The sequence below is a fragment of the Coenobita brevimanus genome, chromosome 6 (assembly GCF_032717465.1).
Source record: "Coenobita brevimanus isolate Jiangsu-jjx chromosome 6, ASM3271746v2, whole genome shotgun sequence".
In the NCBI taxonomy this organism is placed as follows: Eukaryota; Metazoa; Arthropoda; class Malacostraca; order Decapoda; family Coenobitidae; genus Coenobita; species Coenobita brevimanus.
Window position 1 is genome coordinate 66568246 of NC_136959.1, and position 23970 is coordinate 66592215.

The window sequence follows — 23970 nt, forward strand, 5'->3', positions numbered from 1 at the left end:
TGCTACCCGTGCAGTACCCATGTTATCTCACTGGAATTAAAGATATAGTACTTTATGTACCATATTTAGGTTGGCATAATTTTCTGGTTATTATGTTTATATCTTCCACATAAATATGACACAAAACCACCCTTGTTTGACAAAGGTCACTTATCTAGCTCAGAGATGGAGTGCCAAACCCTCATTCCTCTAGAAAGTGATATGGGCAACACTGTAAAAATATTCCTGGATCCAACCCTGCATCCTGGGCATATACCATGTATTGTGTTACAAGCTCCACTCTCATTTAATATTCAGTCTCTAATACTGTGCATTGGGTACTGAAGCTAGGAGTTTTGGGAGCTTAGATGATGAATGGGTGGCCTATTTTCATGAACAGTTTGACGACAGTTCTCCTGCTTCAGCACTTTCCCTTTTCTTATTTATGATAAGAATACAGTAGTAGTAATCAGGTTATAATGATGATGAAAGGTGGTAAAACTTGATATGCAAATTTCTATGTACAGTATATACAATATTGCTGAATATTCATTACACACCACATATAAGAATACTGTATAACAACAGCATAAGAAGAATTTTACATCCACTTCCCTACTGCCCAACACTGCATCCTGTGATGGGTGACTCGCTACCAAGAAGTACAGATACAATGCAAACATAATGCTATGTATGTGAAACAAAAAATAACACTAATTTCTAACTTTACAAAGAATCACAAGCAACTAAGTGATGAAAGGGTGCTAATTCATCAGCAACTTAATAATGAAACAACTCTAATTTAAGACTAACCATACAGTCAGCTTGCCTACATCTTCATCCAGACCTCCTTTCCCACCCTAGGGTGGGGTGAGGAGTAGCAGCGTCTAGACGGCCAAAGTCTGCCCAGTTCAATGGGCCATGCTTCCATTCACTCATCATTAAAGCCCACGGAATCCTGGCTTCAACTGATAGGCCAAAAGGTTTCACCATGTACTATAGCTTCACATATACCTGTCGGACAGAGTCAATCAAAACACTGTCACGTTAAAAAGGGATGCCAAATCCCTGGTCATGCGCTTCTCCACACAAAATTCATTCAGCTAGCTCGATCTCCTGTCAATCCCTTAGCCTCATCAACTTCCATACCTCTCTTCCTTACACACTCATCCACCATCTCTCCACCTTCTTCTTCGTCTACCTCACCTTCTCCCTCCTTCAAATTTGCTCAGATATACCATTTTCACCACATTGTCGTCATCCAGTCTCTCCACATGACCATACCATCTCAGTACACACTCTTCGACTCTGGTGTCCGCAGACTTCCTCACTCTGCATCTTTCAAAAATCACATCACAGTACAGGTATTCCGTATCTTATGCGCTCTCTGTACTCCACATACACTCCTCAACAGGCGCATCTCCACTGCTCTTACTCTTTTCATTTGCATGCCACACCATAATCTCACACCCATATGTTAAAGTTGACACTATCACCCATTCATGTAAGGATCACACAGCTGCAACCCTCAAGCCTCCATTTCTTATCAAGGACTTCAAGGCACCAGCTACTTTCCTTCCTTATGTAACTCTACTTTCCACTTCTTTTGCACATTTTCCCCTCTTTTCTATCACTGTGCCCAGGTATTTGAATTCGCTCACCAATTCCAGTCTCTCTCCATTCACTGTAACATCACACTGGGAGTCACGTTCTCTTTCAATAACAATCACTTTACTCTTTTCTACATTTACTCTCAAGGTACGACACTCACAGACATCTACAAAACTCTGCACTAGTCTACCAAGCTCTTATCCATTATCTGCAAGTAGTACAGCATCATCAGCATACATTAGATTTGAGGTATTCCATCCAACACCATTCATTACCGACACCATCCCTCTCTCCATTACTCGTGTTTTTACTTCTCTCACCCCATCCATATATATACTATACAACCATGGAGACATCACACAACCTTGCTGCATGCCCACACTGACTGTGAACCATTCACTTAGATGCCCAGTTACCCTTACACATGCCTCACTACCATCATAAAAACTTAACGGAACCTAGGAACTTACCATCTACACCATACATATGCAAAACCTTCCACAATCCTTCTCTGTTTCCTTTTTCCAGATCCATAAATGCCATAAACACCTTATAGTCCTTCTCACAAGCCTTCTCCACATCTGTCTCACTACAAGTATTTGATGCACACATCCTCTGCCACTCCTAAAGCTGCCCTGTTCGTCACTCACTAAGCCTTCTGATATCCCTCTTACTTGCCCACAATTAGACTAATTTGCATAACTTGAACAGCATTAATGGAATCTGTGTGGTTGGAGATTCAGAGCCTATGGGAAAAATAGCTAGTGTTCAGGATCCTCCTCAGAGGCACCCCTAGTGATCCCCCAAGCCTACCCTGACTACCTCAAGCTGGACTTAAATATAACAAACAATAATAATGATGATGAAAAACACACTGTTGTGTGGAGCTACACCACACCACCACCTAGACCATCATACCACACCATTACTCAGATCATACAATCACCCCTCACCATGACCAGGACCATCAATCCACACCATCAAAATGACCATCACCCAGACTATACAATCACCCATGGTATCACCCCACACCATTACTCACATCATCATCCTACACCATTACTCACACCATCACCCACACCATTACTCACATCATCATCCTACACCATTACTCACACCATCACCCACACCATTACTCACATCATCATCCTACACCATTACTCACACCATCACCCACACCATTACTCACACTATCACCCATGCCATCACTCCACACCATAGCAGCGAGTCTCTGATCAGTCACATGGCACCTGTAGGTGTGACATACATCTGTGCAGTGACAGATAATGACATATTTGAGCCTGTGGTCTGCACTGTGGTAGATACAACTGTGTTGTGGTAGCTCTGAGGACCTGAACATGAGCCTGCCACATTACAAGTGATCAGCATTATGGGAGAGCACATTACAAGGGAGCTGACTGTATAATGATAGCACAACAACAAGAACTGATACAATCTAAAGGTAGCATAACAAGAAATACAGTACTAAAATGTCAGGCATGCACACTGCAGATGTACCCTATACCTATGAACTAGGTGTGACTTCACTTCTCCACGCTGAACCTGTACATCATGAAGTGCCTATAGGGTTGTCCTGGTCGGCAGACATCCGAAGGGAAGTTTGCCTGTGAAATTTAAAAGAAAACCAATTATGAAGGATACTTGGCCCCTTCAACCATGATGATGATTTGTACTCTTGCCATAGTTAGGTGATTTTGCTCATCTTCAGAAGGGCCTCTGGTATTGAATGGGAAGAACCAGTCTCTATTAACCCAAATAGAATGGTTTAAAGCAGCTTAGAAAAAAACTGTACTGAAGGGGTAGAAAAACCCCACCCATACATATACTTTTACTTATGTTAAGAAGAAACTCTATAGTGCCAGATCTATTGCCAGACGCCTCAATCCCGTTTGGGGTGGCCACAAACAAATCGCCTCCAAGTCGCCCTGTCCCCCGCCATTTCACTGCCCTGCTCCCAACTCACACCCCCCTCTCTCATATACCTCTCCACCCCATCCCTCCATCTCATCCTCAGCCTCCCCCTCCCTCTTCCCCCCTCCACCTCACTCACATACACTCTCTTCGTCAGTCTTTCACCCTCCATCCTCTCCACATGGCCAAACCACCTCAGTGTGTTCCTCATAACGCTTCCTATCACATCCACATCCACACCACAACGCTCCTTTATATCCTCATTCGTCAGCCTGTCTCTCCACGTGACTCCACAGGCTCCTCTTAAATAACTCATTTCCACTGCTCTCACTCTTGACTTGTGTCCTTCCAACAATGTCCAAGCTTCACTACCGTACGTTAGAGTTGGTATCACAATACTGTCATGTAGTAACTTTTTCAATTCCATGCTCACTTCCCTGTTTCTTATCACTGCTTTCAAGGAACCAGCAACCTTTCTTCCCTGCTGTACCCTTTCAAGCACTTCACCCTCCAAACCTCCATCCTTACTCATCACACTACCCAAATACTTAAACGTACTCACATTTTCCAATTCCTCACCATCCAACCTCGCTGTACATTCACTAACTTCACCTCTCTCAAAGACCATCACTTTACTCTTCCCTACATTCACCTTTAGGTTCCGTTTCTTACACACACTCTCAAACTCATCCACCAAGCCTTGCAGCTCCCCTTCATCTTCACTCAACAACACAGTATCATCTGCAAACAACAGTACAGGGAGTTTCCAAACACTATCCTCTCTCACCAGGGCCACTCCAACATCCACTACCCTACCTTGTACCTCTTTTATTACCCCATCCATGTACAGATTGAACAACCATGGAGACATGACACATCCCTGTTTCAACCCAACTTTCAAAGAGAAAAATTCACTTAGTTCACCATCCACACGCACTGCAGCCTTCGCACCATCGTACATACTCTTCACAGCATTCAACAACTTCCCATCTACTCCATATATTCTTAACACTTTCCACAATCCTTGTCTATCCACCCTGTCTTATGCTTTCTCCAAATCTATAGTGAAAACAGGCAAAAACAGTCTCCAATAACCCTAGCCTAATAATTTTATTCAGCTCAGGAAAGACCTCAAGCAGTAGTGGGGTAGAAACTGTCTCTGGTAGCCCTTTCAGTATGATAAGAGTTTTTGTATTTTCTTCATGCTACTTACTGCCAGACATTTTTTCTTTTTCTTTTTTTTTCTTTTTTTCAACTTAGGAAAGGCCCCTCACACTGGAGGAGTTAATGACATTACAAACTACCACAGGTCTTGAATAATAAGTGACTGATTACACGGTCCATTTCTTACAGTACTTAATGTTGTTGACAGCTCCGCAGAATCATGAGTGGTTAAGTAACACCTCATGGTTTAGTGGTTGGAATGCTCAAGTTGGAAGGACAGTTTTGCAGAGTTTTGATCCCAAGGAGGTGACTGGAGGTTTTCTGATCATGTAATGCCACCACAGGGAGAAGGCTGGTCATCATCCCTTACCTGTATTACCATGATACAATGCAACCTTGAAAATTCAAACTTCTAAAGTTCGGAAACATTTAAAGTTCAAATCCACAAACCATAATTTATGAGATTTGCCATTTTTATTCCCCCAACTTACCTCACAAATGACTGCAAACTCTAGCATCTGAATCCAGCATCTACATTTATCTGGTACTGATGACCTTTCCATAAAGTGTCTGGTCACCCATAATAAGTTTCCTTTCCTCCTTGTGGTCAAGAAACCCTTTTATTCTTTGATTCAGTTAAAAATTATTCACATTTCACATAACTGTGGCCTCAAAAAAGGTGTCCTAGCTTTACCAATTGACGCAATGCTGTGAAAAAAGTAAGCAACATAACAATCCAGCCACAAGTATGTAGAGTGTGTGCATGTGTTGTGAGACAACTGTTGTGATGGAAACACAACCATATGCAACATGAAAATGTGAAAGTACTCAGAAGTTCTGTACAGAGCAAAATTATAATAAATAACTATCTTTGTACGTGTTCTCAAAAATGTGAAGGTGTTAGAAACACAAGAGTATATGACATTACAAAGCACTGTGGTAAGATTTTAAATTCCTTGCCATGTGAAATTCTGGTAAATATCCCTTAACTATATATAACGCCACGGAATACCACTTGTCAGACATCAGTAACTAACAAATTTTACTCATAACATAATCATGGTTGTTGGTAGGCAGCAAGCTCCTAAAATATGCTAGTATGGCCAAGACCTTTAAAAGTGTAATGTAAATGTAATGTAGGATACAATGATTGCCAATCTTAAACAAATGAAATATGCAGTTACAGTACACTAATATCCAACATCAGAGGGGGGAAAAAAAAAAAAAAATCTACAGGGTCAGTTACCAAGGACACTAGATTGGGGCTATATTGACAGTAAATTAAATGTCATATATGTGGTAGGTGGTGGCAACCATCACCCACTCACTTAATGTGGTGCTGCCTACTTCTTTCTTCAAATTTATCATTCTTTTTCTGTGTCTGCCATCTTCCCTTCCTCTTTCTTCCATCTTTCCTGTTGCATTTTCTTACTCTTCTTTCATTTTCAGGTGGTTTTACATTGAGTGACAAGCCAAATGGTTTCCTGTGCGGCAAGACACCATTTACAACACTGGATGGTAATCACATAACCAACAGATGCGTGTTCCCTAATGTATCAACAAGTGGGTTGGTGGAAGGTTAGTCCCCCTCCCCATAAAACAATGAAGTCAATGTCAAACGGCCACCCCTTATGGGATTATGGCATCTGGCTAGATAGATTGATGAATAGATAGACATCATCATCATCATCTGGACCTCCTTTCCCACCCTAGGGCAAAGTAGAGAGTAGCAATGTCCAGACAGACAAGTGTATATAAACTCTAGTTAAGCAAACATTACTTCAGTGCCAGTACCTGATTCACAGCATCAGGGAAGTTCTGAGGCTCACAGCAGAATGATCCTTGGTAAGTGTAAGATGTTCCATTCCTTCCCACCATCTTGCCTTTCTCTTGTGGTAAGAAATTGCCAGTGTAAATCTGAACACCAGGCTCACTAGTGTACACCTCCAGCACACGACCTGTTCGACAGGGTAATCCTTTTCAGTCTGATTATTTATTTTATTTTTTGTTCTTGCTACTGCCAGACTGTTTCATTCAGTTTCACAAAGATACCTGGCACTGAACAGTAACAAAAGCTAATTCTAATGCCTCCAGTTTTCAGTCACACCTCAGGTAAATAAAATCATCATGAGGTAGCAAGAACAAACTAAAAATTACAGCATTATTCATGGGATTAACAGTAATTACACAGTGCTTCAGAAAGTCTACAAAAGTAAGTAAAAAAACTTAATGTGGTAAACATACATCCATACATAAAATGACACCAAACTTCCTCTTGAGGAATCCCCATATTAGAGCTGACCATGGTACAGCTGTTTTTTGTTGACTGGAAGCTAAACCAAGGGACACAAACAACTGATTACTTCCCTACAACTAACGGAAGCTGTTTGGGGAAAAAAAAAAATTATGACGTAACAAAATCTGTAGGAATAAGTCTCAGCTAGGACTTTTGACTTTATATACTGGTAATTGCATGCTTCCTGCCTAAGAACTGTCACACATCACTCTCATGGTAACTCCCAGGGTCTACTCCCATCTAGTACCTAACACCAGTTTAAAAATTTGTGGTAAATAAATGCAAGTATTATCTACCCGTTGCTGTCAATATATATTTAACTGCTTCACAATAATGATGTCTTTTATACTGCAAATTTATTTTTGCAAGCACTGGACAGTTTTACTCAAAGTGGACTTTGAAAATGGAGAGGTTAGTCATATACTGTATAGCCTGTTCCAAGTCTCCCCTGTCTAGTGGCAGTAAGAATATATTAAGAATTACATTCCCAGGCTGACAGAATTAAGTATACAGTACCAGTATTACCTGTTGGTGGGTGATGAAAACGTGCAGCAAAACCTAGTTCTCCTCTGCGCACTTGATGAAGGCAGAAGTTATGATCAAACCCTTGGTCTGGAGCCTTGGGAATGGCCTCACCGAATGAGACTGGACTTTGAAGATCAAAAGCTGTTCCACCTACTGGGGACAGCTCTCCTGCAACAAAATACTATTACAAAAAGTAAGTTCTCTGGAGAACAACAAAATACTATTACAAAAAGTAAGACTGACTAAGAGGGTGTATGTAGGTGAGGTGGAGGGAGGGAGAGGGAGGGGTAGACCGAGGATGAGGTGGAGGGATGGGGTTGAGAGGTATATGAGGGAGGGGGGGGTGAGTTGGGGGGAGGGTAGTCAAATGGTGGGTGACAGAGTAACTTGGAGGCGTTTTGTCTGCGGCCACCCTTTGCGGTATTAGGGTGTCAGGCTATAGATAGATAGATAGATAGAAGTTCTCTTATAGCAAAAATTATTTTCTGTGGCAGAAACTAAAGGGCACCAAAAGGGAACAACTATACTGTACTGCACATGTCTTTAACCCATTCAGTAGTGATATCTTTAATGTATTCTTGCTATCAACAGGCAATGTCAAAAAAAAAAAGCATCATGGTTAAAGGGTTAGACACAAACTCCATTAGCCCCTCCAGTATGCTGTTGTATCCCCTTAGCTGAATAAAATCACCTGAAGGGAGCACAGTTATAATACTAATGATATTCTTGAAGGGAAGGGGTTAATGTGGGACATGGGACATAACTATTCCAGATCACTGGTTAGATTCAAGACAAGTATTTCACTCAACTAAGGTGTGTTCACTTAGTAGATGGAATTACTGTACTCTTGCCAGTTTTTTTTATTTTTTTTATTTTTTTTATTTATTTTTTTATTTTTGTCCAACTCTGGGGATAGGCTTCACAGCCTGCTATCAAGGCCCAGTAGTTCTCCTACATACCATACACCTCTACATGTCACCACTTCGGCACCAACACCCACCGTCCATACTGAATACATGCTAGGGCTGTCTCATACAGGACTGGTATATCGGTATTAGCGGGGGTATTTTTACGACATGTCGGCGGGTCTTCTGGTAAATCAATATAGTCTGATTTTAATGAAATTCAAATCCTTAAACTGTTCCCTGCCCCAGCGGGGATTTGAACCTGGGTCCGGTAGGACTGCAGGCCACCTCTCTACCGATTGAGCCACCGCCTCCCCCACCTATACCTGGAAATGACCAGACTCTGGTGAAGAAAGCCACTTTTCATCCTTTTGTAGCTTATTTCATATAAATGACTGATAGAAAAATTCAACGATATATGGTTGCTCTACATTCTTTCCATTCCATTTCTTCATGACTAAAATCATAGTCTAATATTAACCTAGTACTGTATTACAACCCAGCACCCAAGATGAAAAGATAGCAATTTTAGGCCAAATAAGAGTAAAAACAGTATAGCCAACATCCCGTGAAAAAATCACTTGTCATTTACATTATCATTCTGACATCTTTTCCCACCTAAGGATGGAAGTGAGGCTGCCATTACAGTATCATGCAAGCTAGCAGTGACTTCTTTCTTTTTAACCTCATATGAAAAATTGAAAAGTTAATCATGGTCATCTTAGTTTCTAATTAATCTTTCCTTACTAACTGTGAGCTGAAGATGAGAACTTTTTCAAAGAAATGTCCAAGTGAGAGACTGGTATGCTATATTCCATGACAACAGTTTAAGAGTTAAGTATTTGCATGGAATACTGGGGTTATTGCTATTGTATCTGGTCTATACAATCACCCCTACCACCCCCCACCTCTTTTTAACAATTCAAGTGCTACCTAATCCACCAAAATGTACAATATACCTGAAAGGGGATACAGTAAAGAGTGAACTAATACTTACTCCCTTTAATTTCATGACATTTTTTTTTCTTGATGCCTCTCAACAATTTTACTCAACTGGAGAGATCCCTTGGGGGAAAAAAAAAAAAAGAGGATATGTTTCCCCCTTCCAGGTGTTGGAGTCTGATGAAAGACTACTGCAGTCCAGTATATTTGTTCATTTAAGGGTAGGTGATCAGCTGACCCCCTTGGTGTCATGTCTATACATAATGGGCAACAGACAAAACCAACCTGTGGGTATAAGATCTTTTGTGATGGGTGTAAAGCGGTCAGCATTCACCTTCACAATGTGCTCAAACAGGCCCTTCTGTCCACTGCTCTGTGTATGAAGAAAAATTCAGTAGCAATATTCCAATTCTACTGCAATTCTATACACAAAAACATTGCAACACAAAACATAGTCAACAACAGAACTACTGATTTACATTCCACTACAATGGAATACTGGATAAAGTTCAGAGATAAAGGTACTGTGCATGTACTGAATATTCAGAAGTGAATTTCCTTCAATTGTAAAGGCTTGAGTGATGTGTAAATGGTTGTGTGGTCCATTTCACTGGCCACACTGTTTGACAGTTTTACAACTTTTATGCTTTCTCCCTTTGTTTCTGGATATTTTAGGTGGGAATCAGGGCTGAGATTATGATAACTATTATCAAATATACAGATGCACAATATACAGAAAAATACTGCTCTGGCTTATTATCAAATTTATGATTAACAACACTTCTGCTAACTGTACATTATCTCTCTCTCTCTCTCTCTCATCACAATGGTGATGCCACCAACCGACGCACAAACACACAAACCACGTGGGCAATATGGATGCCCCGGCCTGAGGTTAGGCAGTCTGGAACGCTTCTAGCTTTCTCGGAGGTTTCGCGATATATAAGAAATTATTCCGATCAGCTCCTTGACTCCGAAAAATGCGAATTCTTGTCTACTGAAGTCCATTGTAATGAGGTCATACTGTATATACTGTATAATTACTATATACTGTATACAGTACAGTATATATATATATACAGATAGATAGATAGATATATTTTTTAAGAGACAATGAATGGAGGAAGGAAAAACAGGAAAAAAAAAAAAAAAAAATCCATGTGGCGAAAGGCATCATCCATTCATAAAATATTTATAACAACTGGGTTTAAATTAAAGTGGATTAAATGTTTGTGGGAAGCAACTCCCAGGAAGTGAATTCCAAAGAGTAGTAGTTCTGGGGATAAATGAATTTTGATAGGCAGAAGCTCTGGATTGCGAGGGAGAGAGTGTGAGTTCACGGGCACTCCCAGCTGCCCGAGTATTTCGGGAGAAAATGTGAAGGGAAGGCACAATTGAAGCAAGTTCATAAGAGCATTTACGGTGAAAATATTGGTAAAATAATGCTAAAGATGAAGCATCTCTACATACTAACAATGGAGGAAGGTCCTGCGTAATGGCAGGATTATTGATTAATCTAATGGCTTTATTTTGAATTTTGTCCAACTGCCTCAATGTAACTGCTCCACATCCACTCCACAGTGACGAACAGTATCCGATCTGAGAACGCACATGACTTTGGTATATTGTGGCCAACTGCCCATCTGTGAAGAATTCACGAACTCTGTACAGAAGTCCCAATTTTTCTGAAGCATTTTTGGCCAGGGATTTAACATAGGCTGTCCAGCCTAGGTTGGTGTTAAATGTGACACCTAGGATATCAGTTGTGGTGGATATGGGAATACTGACATCATTTAAAATTATGTGGGAGTCTGAGGGATTCTTTCTGTTGGAGAAATTAATGTATTGTATATATCTACCAATCTATCTATTGCCAGACGCCTCAATCCCGTTTGGGGTGGCCACAAACAAATCGCCTCCAAGTCGCCCTGTCCCCCGCCATTTCACTGCCCTGCTCCCAACTCACACCCCCCTCTCTCATATACCTCTCCACCCCATTCCTCCATCTCATCCTTGGCCTCCCCCTCCCTCTTCCCCCCTCCACCTCACTCACATACACTCTCTTCATCAGTCTTTCACCCTCCATTCTCTCCAATATTGTATATACTGTATATATATATATATATATATATATATATATATATATATATATATATATATATATATATATATATATATATATGGCACCTGATGGTTTAGTGGGCTGTTAATGGCTCCAATCAGACTGAGCATGTGCAGGAGCATATCTAAGGGGTGGACGGGATTTATTGCTCATGTAATGTCACTCAGGGATGATTGAGGCTGGTCACTCTCATCTTAAATGTCAGAACCAACTTGCCTTGTCCCAGGCTCCTACGTTACTCATGGGGCAATACAGGATTGGATGGTGATGATGATGATGATGATGATAATGATATCTATCTATCTATCTATACATATCCATCCATCCATCCATCATCCGGTCCTACGTTGCCCCATGAGGAGCGCAGGAGCTCCAGGCTAGGCAGTTGGTCCTGACACTTAAGATGAGAGTGACCAGCCTAACTCATCCCTGAGTGGCATTACGTGAGCAAAAACCCCAACCATTCCTTGGATATAAACCTTCACTCGCTCAATTTGATTGGAGTGCAATAATTACCCACTAAACCACCAGGAGCCAAAATTTGGTTATAATATTACCACCCAGCCTAGTAAATGGTTTCCTGGTGTACAGGAAACCATTTGGCTTGTCACTCGGTGTATAGTCACCTACAGGCAGAAGGAAGAGGAAAGAATGAAGGAACAAAAGACAGAAGAGGCAGTCACCCATAGGCAGAAGGATGGGGAAAGACTGAAGGAAAGACAGAAGAGGTAGACAGCAATCAAAATATTTTGTACCAAGACTATGGTATATTTTATAACAATAACTGTGCATAATTCTTAACTTACATGTCCTGCTAGGTTAAAGAAGCAGTGGTTTGTCATATTTATTATTGTAGCTTTTGTTGTCATGGCTTCAAAGTCAATATGCAGACCACCATCATCATCCAAGGTGTACTTCACCTGAAATGTACAAACAGAATATCACATTACAACCAAAAAAACAACTCTGTTGTGGTTGTTATTGATGTCACCATAACCTAGTGGACTGCAGGCTGAAGTTCCTCTTCTCTTGCAGTCTAAAATCTTCCTCTCAGGGGATAGGAAGGAAGGTGAGAGATGTACTGTCTGGGGACAGGAAGGAACCTATGGGATGTTAGAAGACAAGGCAGCTCCACTGCCCAATGACAGTTCATTAAGCCATTCCTCACTACCACCAAACACTTCAAACCAAAGATGAAGAAAAAGTGCAGTAGATACATACAATGGCTGCTTTTTGTATGAGAGAGAGAGAGAGAGATGGGTCTTGGTGTGGATAGGAACACAAGACTTACAGAAAGAGTAGTGGTGTTCAATAAAGCAACAGTTTGAAGTAGCCCCTTAAACCCAATTACGTACTTTCAATTTCATCCTTGCCATCCCCAGATAATTTTATTTCAGTTTTGCTCTTCAAACTAAAGGGCTTAGACATTGTGTTAACCCTTAAACAGCAGACAAAATTGCTATTTCTGCTCATCTTTAGTTTGTTTTCTTTCTTTAATGGAAGATTTACGGTCAGAAACTAAGAACGTAATTAAAAGCTATTTCCTTTCATCTGCACTCAGACACCCAGAACACCTCTATAGTTTTCATGATCTTGCTGTAGCTTATCATGGGGCAAAAGTGAGTATGAAACAGATACATATGAATGAATCTAAGGGGGGAAGGTGTGGAATATCATGATGCTGACTGGATATGGTAGACCAATATGTGAGACAGCAAGACAGGGAAGGGAGGGACGCAAAAGAACTGATGGATGCAGCAAGTCTAGAGATGTGCAAGACGAGGGTTGCATTTTTTTTTTTCCCTTCAAAATCAATAAAATTACTCATCTCTCAGGCATTTATGACAGGCATTAATAAACTAATGTAATGGCAGTTTGTCTGTTAGGTGGAACCAAGAATACTTGAGACTGGAGAGAGATGGAGTGGATGTAGGGCCCTTTTCACTGGACACTCTCGTAATAGTTCACCAACCTTTATGCTTTCGTGTTCATGTTTCCCGATCCTACTCACCCACATTTATTCATGGGAAATAGGATTAGTAATGATGATGATTACCAGTATGATGATTTTCTTCATTTCAAATTCTTAGTGAATGGTTAAGGGCCCTGGCCAGTACTCTTCTAAGACTTCTCATAATTTTCCTGCATTTCCTTTTTTTTAATTTCTGGTTACTACCCACTCTACTGGTTGGAGGAAAATAAAATTAGAATGATGGTGATATATATATATATATATATATATATCCATCGATTCATCATCCCATCCTACCTTGCCCCATGACAAGCATAGGAGCCCGGGGCTAGGCAAATTGGTCCTGACATTTAATATGAGAGTGACCACCCCCACTTATCTCTGAGTGGCATTAAGTGAGCAATACACCCCAACCAACCCTTGGATATAAACCTTCACTGGCTCAATCTGATGAAGCGCTGTAATTACTCACTAAACCACCAGGCGCCATAATCTGGTTATATGATTACCACCCAGCACAATAAATGGATTCCTGGTGTACAGGAAACCATTTGGCTTGTCACTCAGTATAGAGTCACCTAGAGGCAGAAGGAAGAGGAAAGAATGAAGGAAAGACAGAAGAGGGAGTGTAAAGTCACCCACTGGCAGCAGGATGAGGAAAGAATGAAGTACACAAAGACAGAAGAGGAAGGAAGGAAAGAAGGAAGGAGGAGAGGAAAGGGCAGACACCCAAGAGCAGCATTACGTTGAGTGAGTGTCTATATATATATAAATATATATATATATATATATATATATATACAGGGTGTTCTATGAGTTATGTCCAAAACTTTGGGAAATGATAGATGAGCTAATTCTAAGTAAAAAATGTTAAATGAACATGTGTCCAAATCTCAACCGTTACGGAGCTACAATTACTGATGACCGTATGGGCAAATTACAAAGACCATTTTTGCCCATATGATCATCAGTAATTGTAGCTCCGTAACAGATGAAAATTGGACATATGTTCATTTAACATTTTTTGTGTAAGAGCCTGAGGCTAGGCAAGCTGGTCAGAGAAAGATGACTGGTGAATGGCTCCAGGCTCGTTAAGACGCAAGGAGTCACCTTCACTGCATAACATCACACCAGGGCGAGCCGATGGGAGTTTTAACAATTCAGCAAGATACTTCGGTTCACCAAGCTTAAGAACCTTAACAATTCAGCAAGATACTTCAGTTCACCAAGCTTAAGAACCTTAACAATTCAGCAAGATACTTCGGTTCACCAAGCTTAAGAACCTTAACAATTCAGCAAGATAATTCGGTTCACCAAGCTTAAGAACCTTAACAATTCAGCAAGATACTTCGGTTCACCAAGCTTAAGAACCTTGAATGTAATAAGACACAGTTTAAATTCAATTCTAGCCTTTACTGATAACCAATGCAACTCAGGAACGGGGTAGTTGAGAATCTCGGGGGGGAGACCAAAGACAAACCGTGCTGCCCTGTTCGGTCAAGCAAATCATCGGTTATCAATGCGCTGGAAATTGGGGTATGGGTGTATAGTATTTTCATCGGGTTTTGGTGTTAAAAAATAAATGGCTCACCTGAGCTAACACATCCCCTGGGTAGCCTTCCTCTCCATCTGGGCTCAGACGAGAAAACACAACACTCCTGCCATTAATGCAGCTCTCCCATAAGTACTGTGAAGAAGAAATAAAATTACACCTGAAGTATGGTATACATATTTTAATTCAGAACAACTTCAAGCCTGAATAATTTCTATATATTTTCCACTGAACATGAAAAAGTCTTTAACCCATCTTTCTAGTTGAACAGACCCATCGACCTCATGTCAGCAACTGCTTCAGTGAGGCTGTTCTCCAAGAACAGTACAGAGCATATAATGTGCGAAGAGCCAGTGCCTTCTTGTGGCTGCATGAGCAGAGTCGAACCAGAACCCTTGCCCCGTGGTGAGGTGCACGGAAATATGAGAAGGTCAAGTTCTCAGGTAGAACTACATTACTTCACTCCACCCACAGTGCACAGTGCCACCAAGAGTAGGCTTGTCATCAGTGCAAAATCTGAAGCAGATCATGCTATTATATAAACTGAACTGTTTAAAAAAAGGAAGTTTAACTGGAAAACCTGGCCAAATAAATTCTAACTTGATGTTTAAAAAAAACTGGAGAAAGGGAGAATGTACCTGAGGCTTTCTGTCCCCTCTGATTCATGTCTCCAGTCATCACAGGACACTGAGTTAGGATGATTACTATGAGAAACTCAGTGTGAAGCAATATGAGCAAACCACTGGAAGGCAACATTATTCATACTAAAATGCATACAAGAGAATGTAGTGTGCATTTGGCAGTTGTAAATGTAGAAATGCTGGTAGGTGGAGGTGCCTATCATCCACGCACTTGATGCAGTGCTGCCTACTTCTCCCTTCATCTTCATCATTCTTTTCTGTGTCTGTCCACTTCTCTTCAAATTCTCTCCCATCCTTTTTTCATCACTTACTACTATCTTTCCACTTCTGGTAACTCTGCAATGAGTGACATACCTAATGGTTTCCTGGGTTACAGGAAGCCATTTTACAATGCTGGGTAGTAACCACATAACCAAATAATGAGGTGATGTGGAGACTATTATGGTGTCCTTGTCCATGCAGCACCCATTCATGAACCATATTTCCATACTCTTCCGCACTTCACTGTCTGCTGCATGGGAACATTGGTTCACTGCACACAACAGCCCTGGAAGGGCAGCTGCTTGCCTGCAGTTGATAGGTCTGCTCGGCCAGACAGACCAGGGTTACTAAATGACACATGAAATTTTTCGTTCAGAATGTTTAACAAAATTAGACAATGAAATGTTCTCGGAGAGGATCAGGCCCTCACAATATGTGTATACAGTACATCTTCAACAAACTGTTGCACCCAACTTAATTTCAGCCAGAAACTGAAATACCAGTAGCATTCCAAGCATCTGGTTTACCAAGCTACTAAGCTATTAACTACTCAACAGATAGTGAATACAATTCATGGGAGTGGTAATGTACATAATCTCCAAATTACCTTATCCCAGCCCCTCTTGCCTCCATGCAGGTGATTATCATTGTTGTTGATGCTCAGTTGGTGTGTCCGTCCATCGATAGTTATCTTCCCTTTGCAGATGCGATTAGCTCGACGGCCCACAGAACTCCCTTGGTAGGGAAACTGCAGGTACCCTGTAGTGGAACTAACACATTTACAATTTCATTTATACAAAGCTTTTTTCTATTGTGACAAAAATGATGTGAATTCTAATAAACCAGAACCATATTCTCCACCATCATCTTAAACCCATTATTTTAATCTATAACCAGATAACAAGGTGATGTGAAGCCTACTATGGTGCCACCCAGGAACCAAACCTCCACACACTTCCCTGCACCTTGCCATAGCAAAGCAATGTCCACCAAAAGGAAACATCGGTTCACTGTACAGGCCAGCCCTGCAGAGGTGACTGCTTTCCTGTGGCTGATGAGTCTGTTTGACTAGACAGACCAGGGATGAGCAACTGCTACAATATGAGAACTATTCACTTGGCCTTAGGATGTTATTTTTATTTCATTATCACTACTACAGTACTAGCATGGATTACCAGCTTTTCACTTACCTTAGGGAAGCAGACTATAATGAAAAATTAACAAAGGTTATATATAAAATCAATATGAAGTTTCTCCAATACTAAATAAAACTAACTGGAAGTGGCAAGAATATAACAGGAAATATGCCAATACAGTGAAAAGGGTAACTACTGCCTACTGTGCAGTAATTACAATGGCCATGAAGTCACTCCTAACTGAGAGGATTATACAACACCAACACTTAATAGTGCTGTAATTCATGGTGACAGAAAGGATGGGAAAAACAGGAAAAGGGGAGACAGACACAGAAAAAATGATAGGCATGATAGAAGATGTAGGACACACTACATCAAGTATGTGGATGATGGGTGCCTCCACCTGCCTCCATACTTGATACAGCTGTTAGTAAAAACTTCAGCACAAGAAGCCAACCTTTTATGTCATCAAATCCTAAGGTGACATGATCTTTCATGCCTGTCTTGTCAGGAACCAACACATCACTCACTCCAGCACCATACGAGATCACCTGGAGAATGTGAAATGCAAGTTAAAATACTGTACAGACAGCCTTACACTTAAGCATAATGCAACTTTGAGTGAGAAAAACTTTTAAATGTTGACTGCCTTTCTTTCCTTCATACTTTCCTCTTCCTTCTGCCTATGGGTGACTTTACACTCTCTCTTCTTTCTTTCCTTCATTCTTGCCTCTTCCTTCTGCTTATGGGTGACTCTACACTGAGTGACATGCCAAATGGTTTCCTGTAAACCAGATCATTTACTATGCGGGTGGTACCAATATAACCAAATTATGGCTCCTAGTGTATTAGTGAGTAATTAAGGTGCTCCAATCAGACTAAGCTGGTGCAGGTTTCTATCCAAGGGGTGCTTGGGGTTTAGTGCTCATATAATGCCACTCAGGGATGAGTGAGGCTGGTCACCCATCTTAAATGTCAGGACCAACTTGCCTAGCCCCGGGCTGCTACAATCATCATGGGACAACATAAGACTGGATGGTTTGATGGATATAGGTTGGAGGTTGACATTACAAAAGACATTCATTTCAGATTTTAAAAAGCATTACAGTTAATATCTTGCAACTTTACAAACATACATCATCTAACCCTGTGTTGCTCCACAAGGAGCATATATATATATATATATATATATATATATATATATATATATATATCCATCGATCCATCATCCAATCCTACGTTGCCCCATGAGGAGCGTAGGAACTCGGGGATAGGCAGTTGGTCCTGACATTTAAGATGAGAGTGACCAACCTCACTCATCCCTGAGTGGCATTACGTGAGGAATAAACCCCAACCACCCCTTGGACATAAACCTTCACCAGCTCAATCCGATTGGAGTATAATAATTACCCACTAAACCACCAGGCGCCAAAATTTAGTTATATGGATACTACCCAGCATAGTAAATAGTTTCCTGGTGTACAGGAAACAAACTGGCTTGTCACTCAGTGTAGAGTCACCCACAGGCAGAAGGAAGAGGAAAGAATGAAGGAAAGAAAGATAGAAGAAGATGGAAGGAAAGAAAGATGGAGAAGAGGACAGGGCAGACACCCGAGAGCAGCACTACATTGAGTGAGTGGATGGTGAGCGCCCCCACCTACCACACACACACACACACACACACATATATATATACTGTATATACATACTGTATGTATCGTATAATATATATATACAATATATGTGTATACTGTATGTATCGTATAATATATATACTGTATATATATATATATATATATATATATATATATATATATATATATATATTCATACCACATTGAGTACACCGCTTCCCATCCAATCAGCGAAGTTAAGCAACGTTGGGTCTGGTTAGTACTTGGATGGGTGACCGCCTGGGAACACCAGATGCTGTTGGCATCCCTACGTGTCAAGTGGGGTTGGTGGAGGATTAGTGCCCCTCCCTGTAAAACAATTAACTCTAAGCCCTTGGCCACCCCGATTGGGATACATGGCGTCTGGCAATGAATGAATGAAATATATATATATACAGTATATATATATATATACGTCTCCCTCGTTTTACGTTGTATCGTTTTACGATATTTCGCATTTACGATCCTTATTGTTTAGTACCAAGTGTTTGCACATTATTCAAGGCACCATACTTTCATGGCTGAAACATCGTCAGGCTACTTTCTTTTGCTAACCAATGTTTTACACATAAAAGAACACCAAGAAAATGTCATGACTGATAATAAGTGTGGAAACTGGCAACTTTATCAGCATGATGACATAATAAACACAGGAACCTCTTACTGAGCGGGATCGTCAGTGTTAAATTTAAATTTTGCCTAAGTTTCTTTCTGGTATCTGTTAGCTATACCATAATTCAATGTTTCACATGCTACTTATTACTTTCCCAGATTGGGGTCATGATTTTTAATTAACACTATTTATCTATGTACTGCCAGATCCCTAAGGGGTGGCCACAAACAAATCGCCACCATGTCATCCTGTCCAATGCCACTTCACTGCCGTGCTCCCAGCTCAAACCCCCCTCTCTCATAAACCTCTCCACTCCATCCCTCCATCTCATCCTCAGCCTCTCTCTCCCTCTCCTCCCTCCACCTCACTCGCATACACTCTCCTTGTTAGTCTCTCACTCTCCATATAATTAACACTCACCAATTAATAATACAGACTGTCACAGAGTATGAAGAAAGAAATGGAAATGTGGCGAGCTTTCTATTACCGTACCTGAGTTTTCATAATGACAACCAATCAGCTGAAAGAATGGCAACTCAAGTAGGCTTCATTCGCAAAGTTTATGTATGTTTACTATACAGTAGTTAGTGAATCTGGCCTCATGCAGGTAACTAAGGAAGCATCTAAGAGTCATCCAATGGGCTGGGATTCATGTCCTTAGAGGTACACCGTAGGCCTTACAAAAAAGGATATAACCGCTGCTACGTTAATCTTCTTGCATATTTTACAATATTCTTTTTTTTCTTTTTCATGTGTCAATTCTTTTTATTATATGGTAATTCTTAATATCAGTCATCAATTCTCATGATCGACTCTGAAGAAGAAGACCTGTGACATGGAGACTGCTGACTAGCTCTGTCAGGGGGAAAGGGTCCACAGGTCCAACACACTTGAGATACAGTGTTCTTGTCCTTGCTGTATCAGTACCAGACTACATAATATGTGCTGTATGGTAGGATGTGTAGTGTTACATTGTGTACATATGTTATCCAAAGAGTTACTAAGTCTGTGTTTGTATTTGTGTGGGGATGAGTGGTATCTGCTGCACAGTATAGCCACCTTCACCCTGTCTGACTTTACAAGTTATTTTTATTTACTGGTATGCAAAAACTTTGCTGGCATTTATAGCTACAGGTTAAGCAATTCACACAAGAGTAAACATGTGCATGAGGTATAGTAATGCTCTTACAGTACTATATTGACGTAAATAGCAAGAGAAGTACCAGTACTAACCTGCACCTGGATACCAGTCTTGCAAGTCAATGTGTAACGTTGCACCTTGGTCTCAACACCAGTATCAGGGTCACAAAATGTGCCAAAAGTGTCTTCCGTTATCCCCATTTTGTACTGCACACTCTGAAAATGTATATTACATAAAGTAATATGTTCTAAGAGCCCAAAGTCAGGTCAAGTACAATACTGGTATATGGGCTGCTCTATTACAGAACTTGTTCAAGCTGAAGTGATTTATGTACAGCGTATCTATGTACTTGTATCTTAACACCGGCCATACACACACCACCAAGGCCATGTATTTCTACCTATACTTATTTAAGCCATGTGGTAGGTGGTGGCGACCATCATCCACTCACTTGATGTAGTGCTGCCTACTCCTTCCTTAGCCTTTATCATTCTTTTTCTGTGCCTGCCCTCCTCTCTTCCTATTTCTCCCATCTTTCCTGTCACTTCTTATTGCTTTTCTTTCCTTTACAGGTGGCTTTAAATTAAGTGACAAGCCTAATGGTTTCCTGTAAGCCAAGAAACCATTTACAATGCTGGGTGGTAACCATATAACCAAAACATACATGCTTCCTACATGTCAACATGTGGGTTGGTGGAGAGTTAGTGCCCCTCCCCGTAAAACAACTAACTCAGAGTCAAATGGCCACCCCTTACAGGATTATGGCTTTGGCAATAGATAGATCGATAGATTATTATGGACTGAAAAGTAACTGATACAGCCAAGGGATGCCAAAGATTCCTAATAAAGTGTTTCACAATGGAACATACAGTATAATGATAAACAGGTACTATGGTCAGCAACGCCAGAGTTGCTCAAGCTGTAGCATGTCAGGAGTGGTTTACTTGGTCACAACATTCTCAGCTATGGCCTCTATGCCCACAAGGAAAGCTGTAGACAGGAATCATGGGATGGAATGTTCTTTTTTTTTTTTTTTTAACACAAGGAAGAAGGAACCAAAGGCCAGAAGCCCGTAAGACTGTTCCAAGAAAAAACAAAAACAAGATAACAGACAGCCAAATTCAAGACATGTCAGATCAGGTGCTAGTGTACTCAGCCAACAGTGTTACTGTTTTGACCCTAGGGTCTGTCCTCTATTTTTGACACTGACACTGGACATGAATACGTTAACTTTTTTTTTTTTTTTTTTTTAATAACAGAACAAAGGAAAAACTGAATTAAAAAAAAAAAAAAATCCAAACACCAGATTACTGGCATCCTCCATTCATAAAATACCTGTAACAGTTGGACTTGAACAACTGTAGGTTGAATTTTGGAGGGAAACAACTCTGGGGAAGCAAGTTCCAGAGAGATGCAATTCGGGGAATAAAAGAAGTCTGACAGGTAGAAGTTCTGCAATATGGCTGAGTGACATTCCAGTCATGAGCGCTACCAGATGCCCATGTAGCACGAGGGAAGGCATGGAGAGGTGGCACAATGAACGCAACTTCATCTGCACATTTGCCATAAAAATATCTGTAAAATAATGCAGGGGAGGCAACATTCTTTCTTAACTGTAGGGGAGGTAGTTTATTTATAATAGCAGGGTTATTAATAATTCCAGCAGCTTTGTTCTGAATTTTGTCTAGTTGTTTTAATGCAATCTCTTCACATTCACTCCACAAGAGTGAGCAATATTCAAGCTGAGAGCGCACATGACTCTTATAAGTTATAGCTAACTGCTCGTCAGTGAAGAAGTTACGGACTCTGTACAATAATCCAAGTTTCTTTGAGGCAGTTTTAGCAAGTGATTTGACATGAGAGGTCCAGCTGAGGGCACTGTTTAGTGAGAGAACATAAACAGTGATCAACTTTTTTTGTATGAAACAGGAGGGACTACAAGAGGCCATAGTTTCAAGATTAAGAAAATGAGTAGACTCTTAGTACGATCTGACTTTCTTACTCAACAAGTAGTGAATGACTGGAACAGGTTTCCCGAATACGTAGTCCAAGCTGAATCCATTGCCGTTTTCAAGAACAGACCTGACAAATTTTGTAAAAGTATGGGATAAGGGTACTCTACTAAACCTGGAGTCTAAAAAGAAAAAAAAAACATAATACTCTAAGTGAGATGCCGAGAATTTCAATACTCTTGGAAATGGGAATATTAGCAGCACTGAAGGTAATATATGAGTCTGGCAATATCTGTCTATTAGTAAACTGTATATATTTTGTGTTACTAGCATTAAATGAGAAGGTTGTTTTGTCCCCATTCATTGATCGTAGATAAGTCTTGATTCATGAAGATGGCTGTAACGAGTTGACAGTTACAGATATTAGACTCTGTAAATGAGTGTCTGAGTGTGAATGACTATGAAGTGTTGAGTCATCTGCATATGAATGGATGGGACTGTGGGTAACAGATAAGAGATTAATATAAACCATGAACAGGGTTGGCACCAGAACTGATCCCTGTGGAACGCTGGCATTGAGTGGAAATTAGAATGTACATCATCTACTTTTACTCTTATTTTTCTATCACTAAGATATGAGGAAAGCAGAGGAACAAAAGACGTTAGTCCATAGCAAGGGAGTTTGGACAGCAGGGAACAGTGCCATACTCAGTCGAAAGCTTTAGAAATATCAAGGGCTACTACGTGAGTTTCTCCACAGCACAGTTATGTACTATACAACAGTCCTTAGCACTGTGCACATATATTCATAATGACTGTGAAAAGGTACATAGGTACACAAGAAAACATGAAAATGATGGCAATACTGTGCAGATGGTATCAATGCCTCTCAAAAGGGTTTGGAAACCATACGTGAATCCCCAGGAAATGGCAGATCTTTGGCCAAATAGTCATCAGTGTTGGATGCCGTGGATTCACAAAGCAGACATTCAAAGTCTATAGAATATGATGCAGGAGAGGCACAACTCTTGCTGCTCTACTGTACTTCTTGGTTAAATATATGAAAATGATACTCTGTTGGACAAGTTACTTTTATTATTCTAACTTGACAGAGTACTGTACCACTACCATTCTTTGAATTAAGGAGAGGACATATAACGTTATGGCTACAATCAAGCCAATATTTCATATTCTACTCTGTACACCTTATCTTTCTTATCAGCCATTTAACTCCATCAAATAATTTTCTGCACAGCCTGAGAAACGAATCTATTTATAAAGTAATCTTTCAGGCTGTTTACAGCTTCTTAATTGTTTATTATTGCAAAAGTCCTTCCGTTCGATTAACTTCGTGGGAAAGTCCTCGCCCCTCCCCCTTTTCACATGGCTACAATAAACTGAACAATCTCTTCAGGCAAAAGAAATACAAAAAATTAAAAATAAAAGCACACAACGATGCTATATCGTCCAAACTTGTTAAACATATGAAGAAGGAGACTTTACCTTTCAGCAGCAAATAGATTATGCTCCCTGCCAACCAGTGTATAATCAGT

General features: G+C 40.5%; 1 protein-coding gene and 1 pseudogene across 1 annotated transcript; one reads left to right on the forward strand and one right to left on the reverse strand.

Annotated features, from left to right (window-relative positions):
• Positions 1-525: 525 nt before the first annotated feature.
• On the reverse strand, positions 526-23970 carry LOC145402302 (galactose mutarotase-like). The gene is made up of 10 exons (XM_080274444.1): positions 23921-23970; positions 20558-20680; positions 17496-17589; positions 16510-16661; positions 15040-15135; positions 12283-12396; positions 9640-9727; positions 7508-7675; positions 6481-6644; positions 526-3215 (listed from the first exon to the last, which is right to left on the reverse strand). The coding sequence occupies exons 2-10, from the start codon at positions 20663-20665 to the stop codon at positions 3135-3137; spliced, it is 1065 nt and encodes a 354-aa protein (XP_080130570.1). The 5' UTR covers positions 20666-20680; positions 23921-23970; the 3' UTR covers positions 526-3134.
• Positions 18858-18976, forward strand: LOC145402886 (5S ribosomal RNA; annotated as a pseudogene).

Excerpts from the sequence above, each read along its gene's own strand:
- LOC145402302 (XM_080274444.1), bottom strand. The coding sequence starts at position 20,665 with ATGGGGATAACGGAAGACACTTTTGGCACATTTTGTGACCCTGATACT. Across the intron at positions 9,728-12,282 it reads TCTTTAACCTAGCAGGACAT|AGCAGTGGACAGAAGGGCCT; the intron begins GTAAGTTAAGAA and ends CTTCATACACAG. Across the intron at positions 6,645-7,507 it reads TTTTCATCACCCACCAACAG|GTCGTGTGCTGGAGGTGTAC; the intron begins GTAATACTGGTA and ends CCTGTCGAACAG.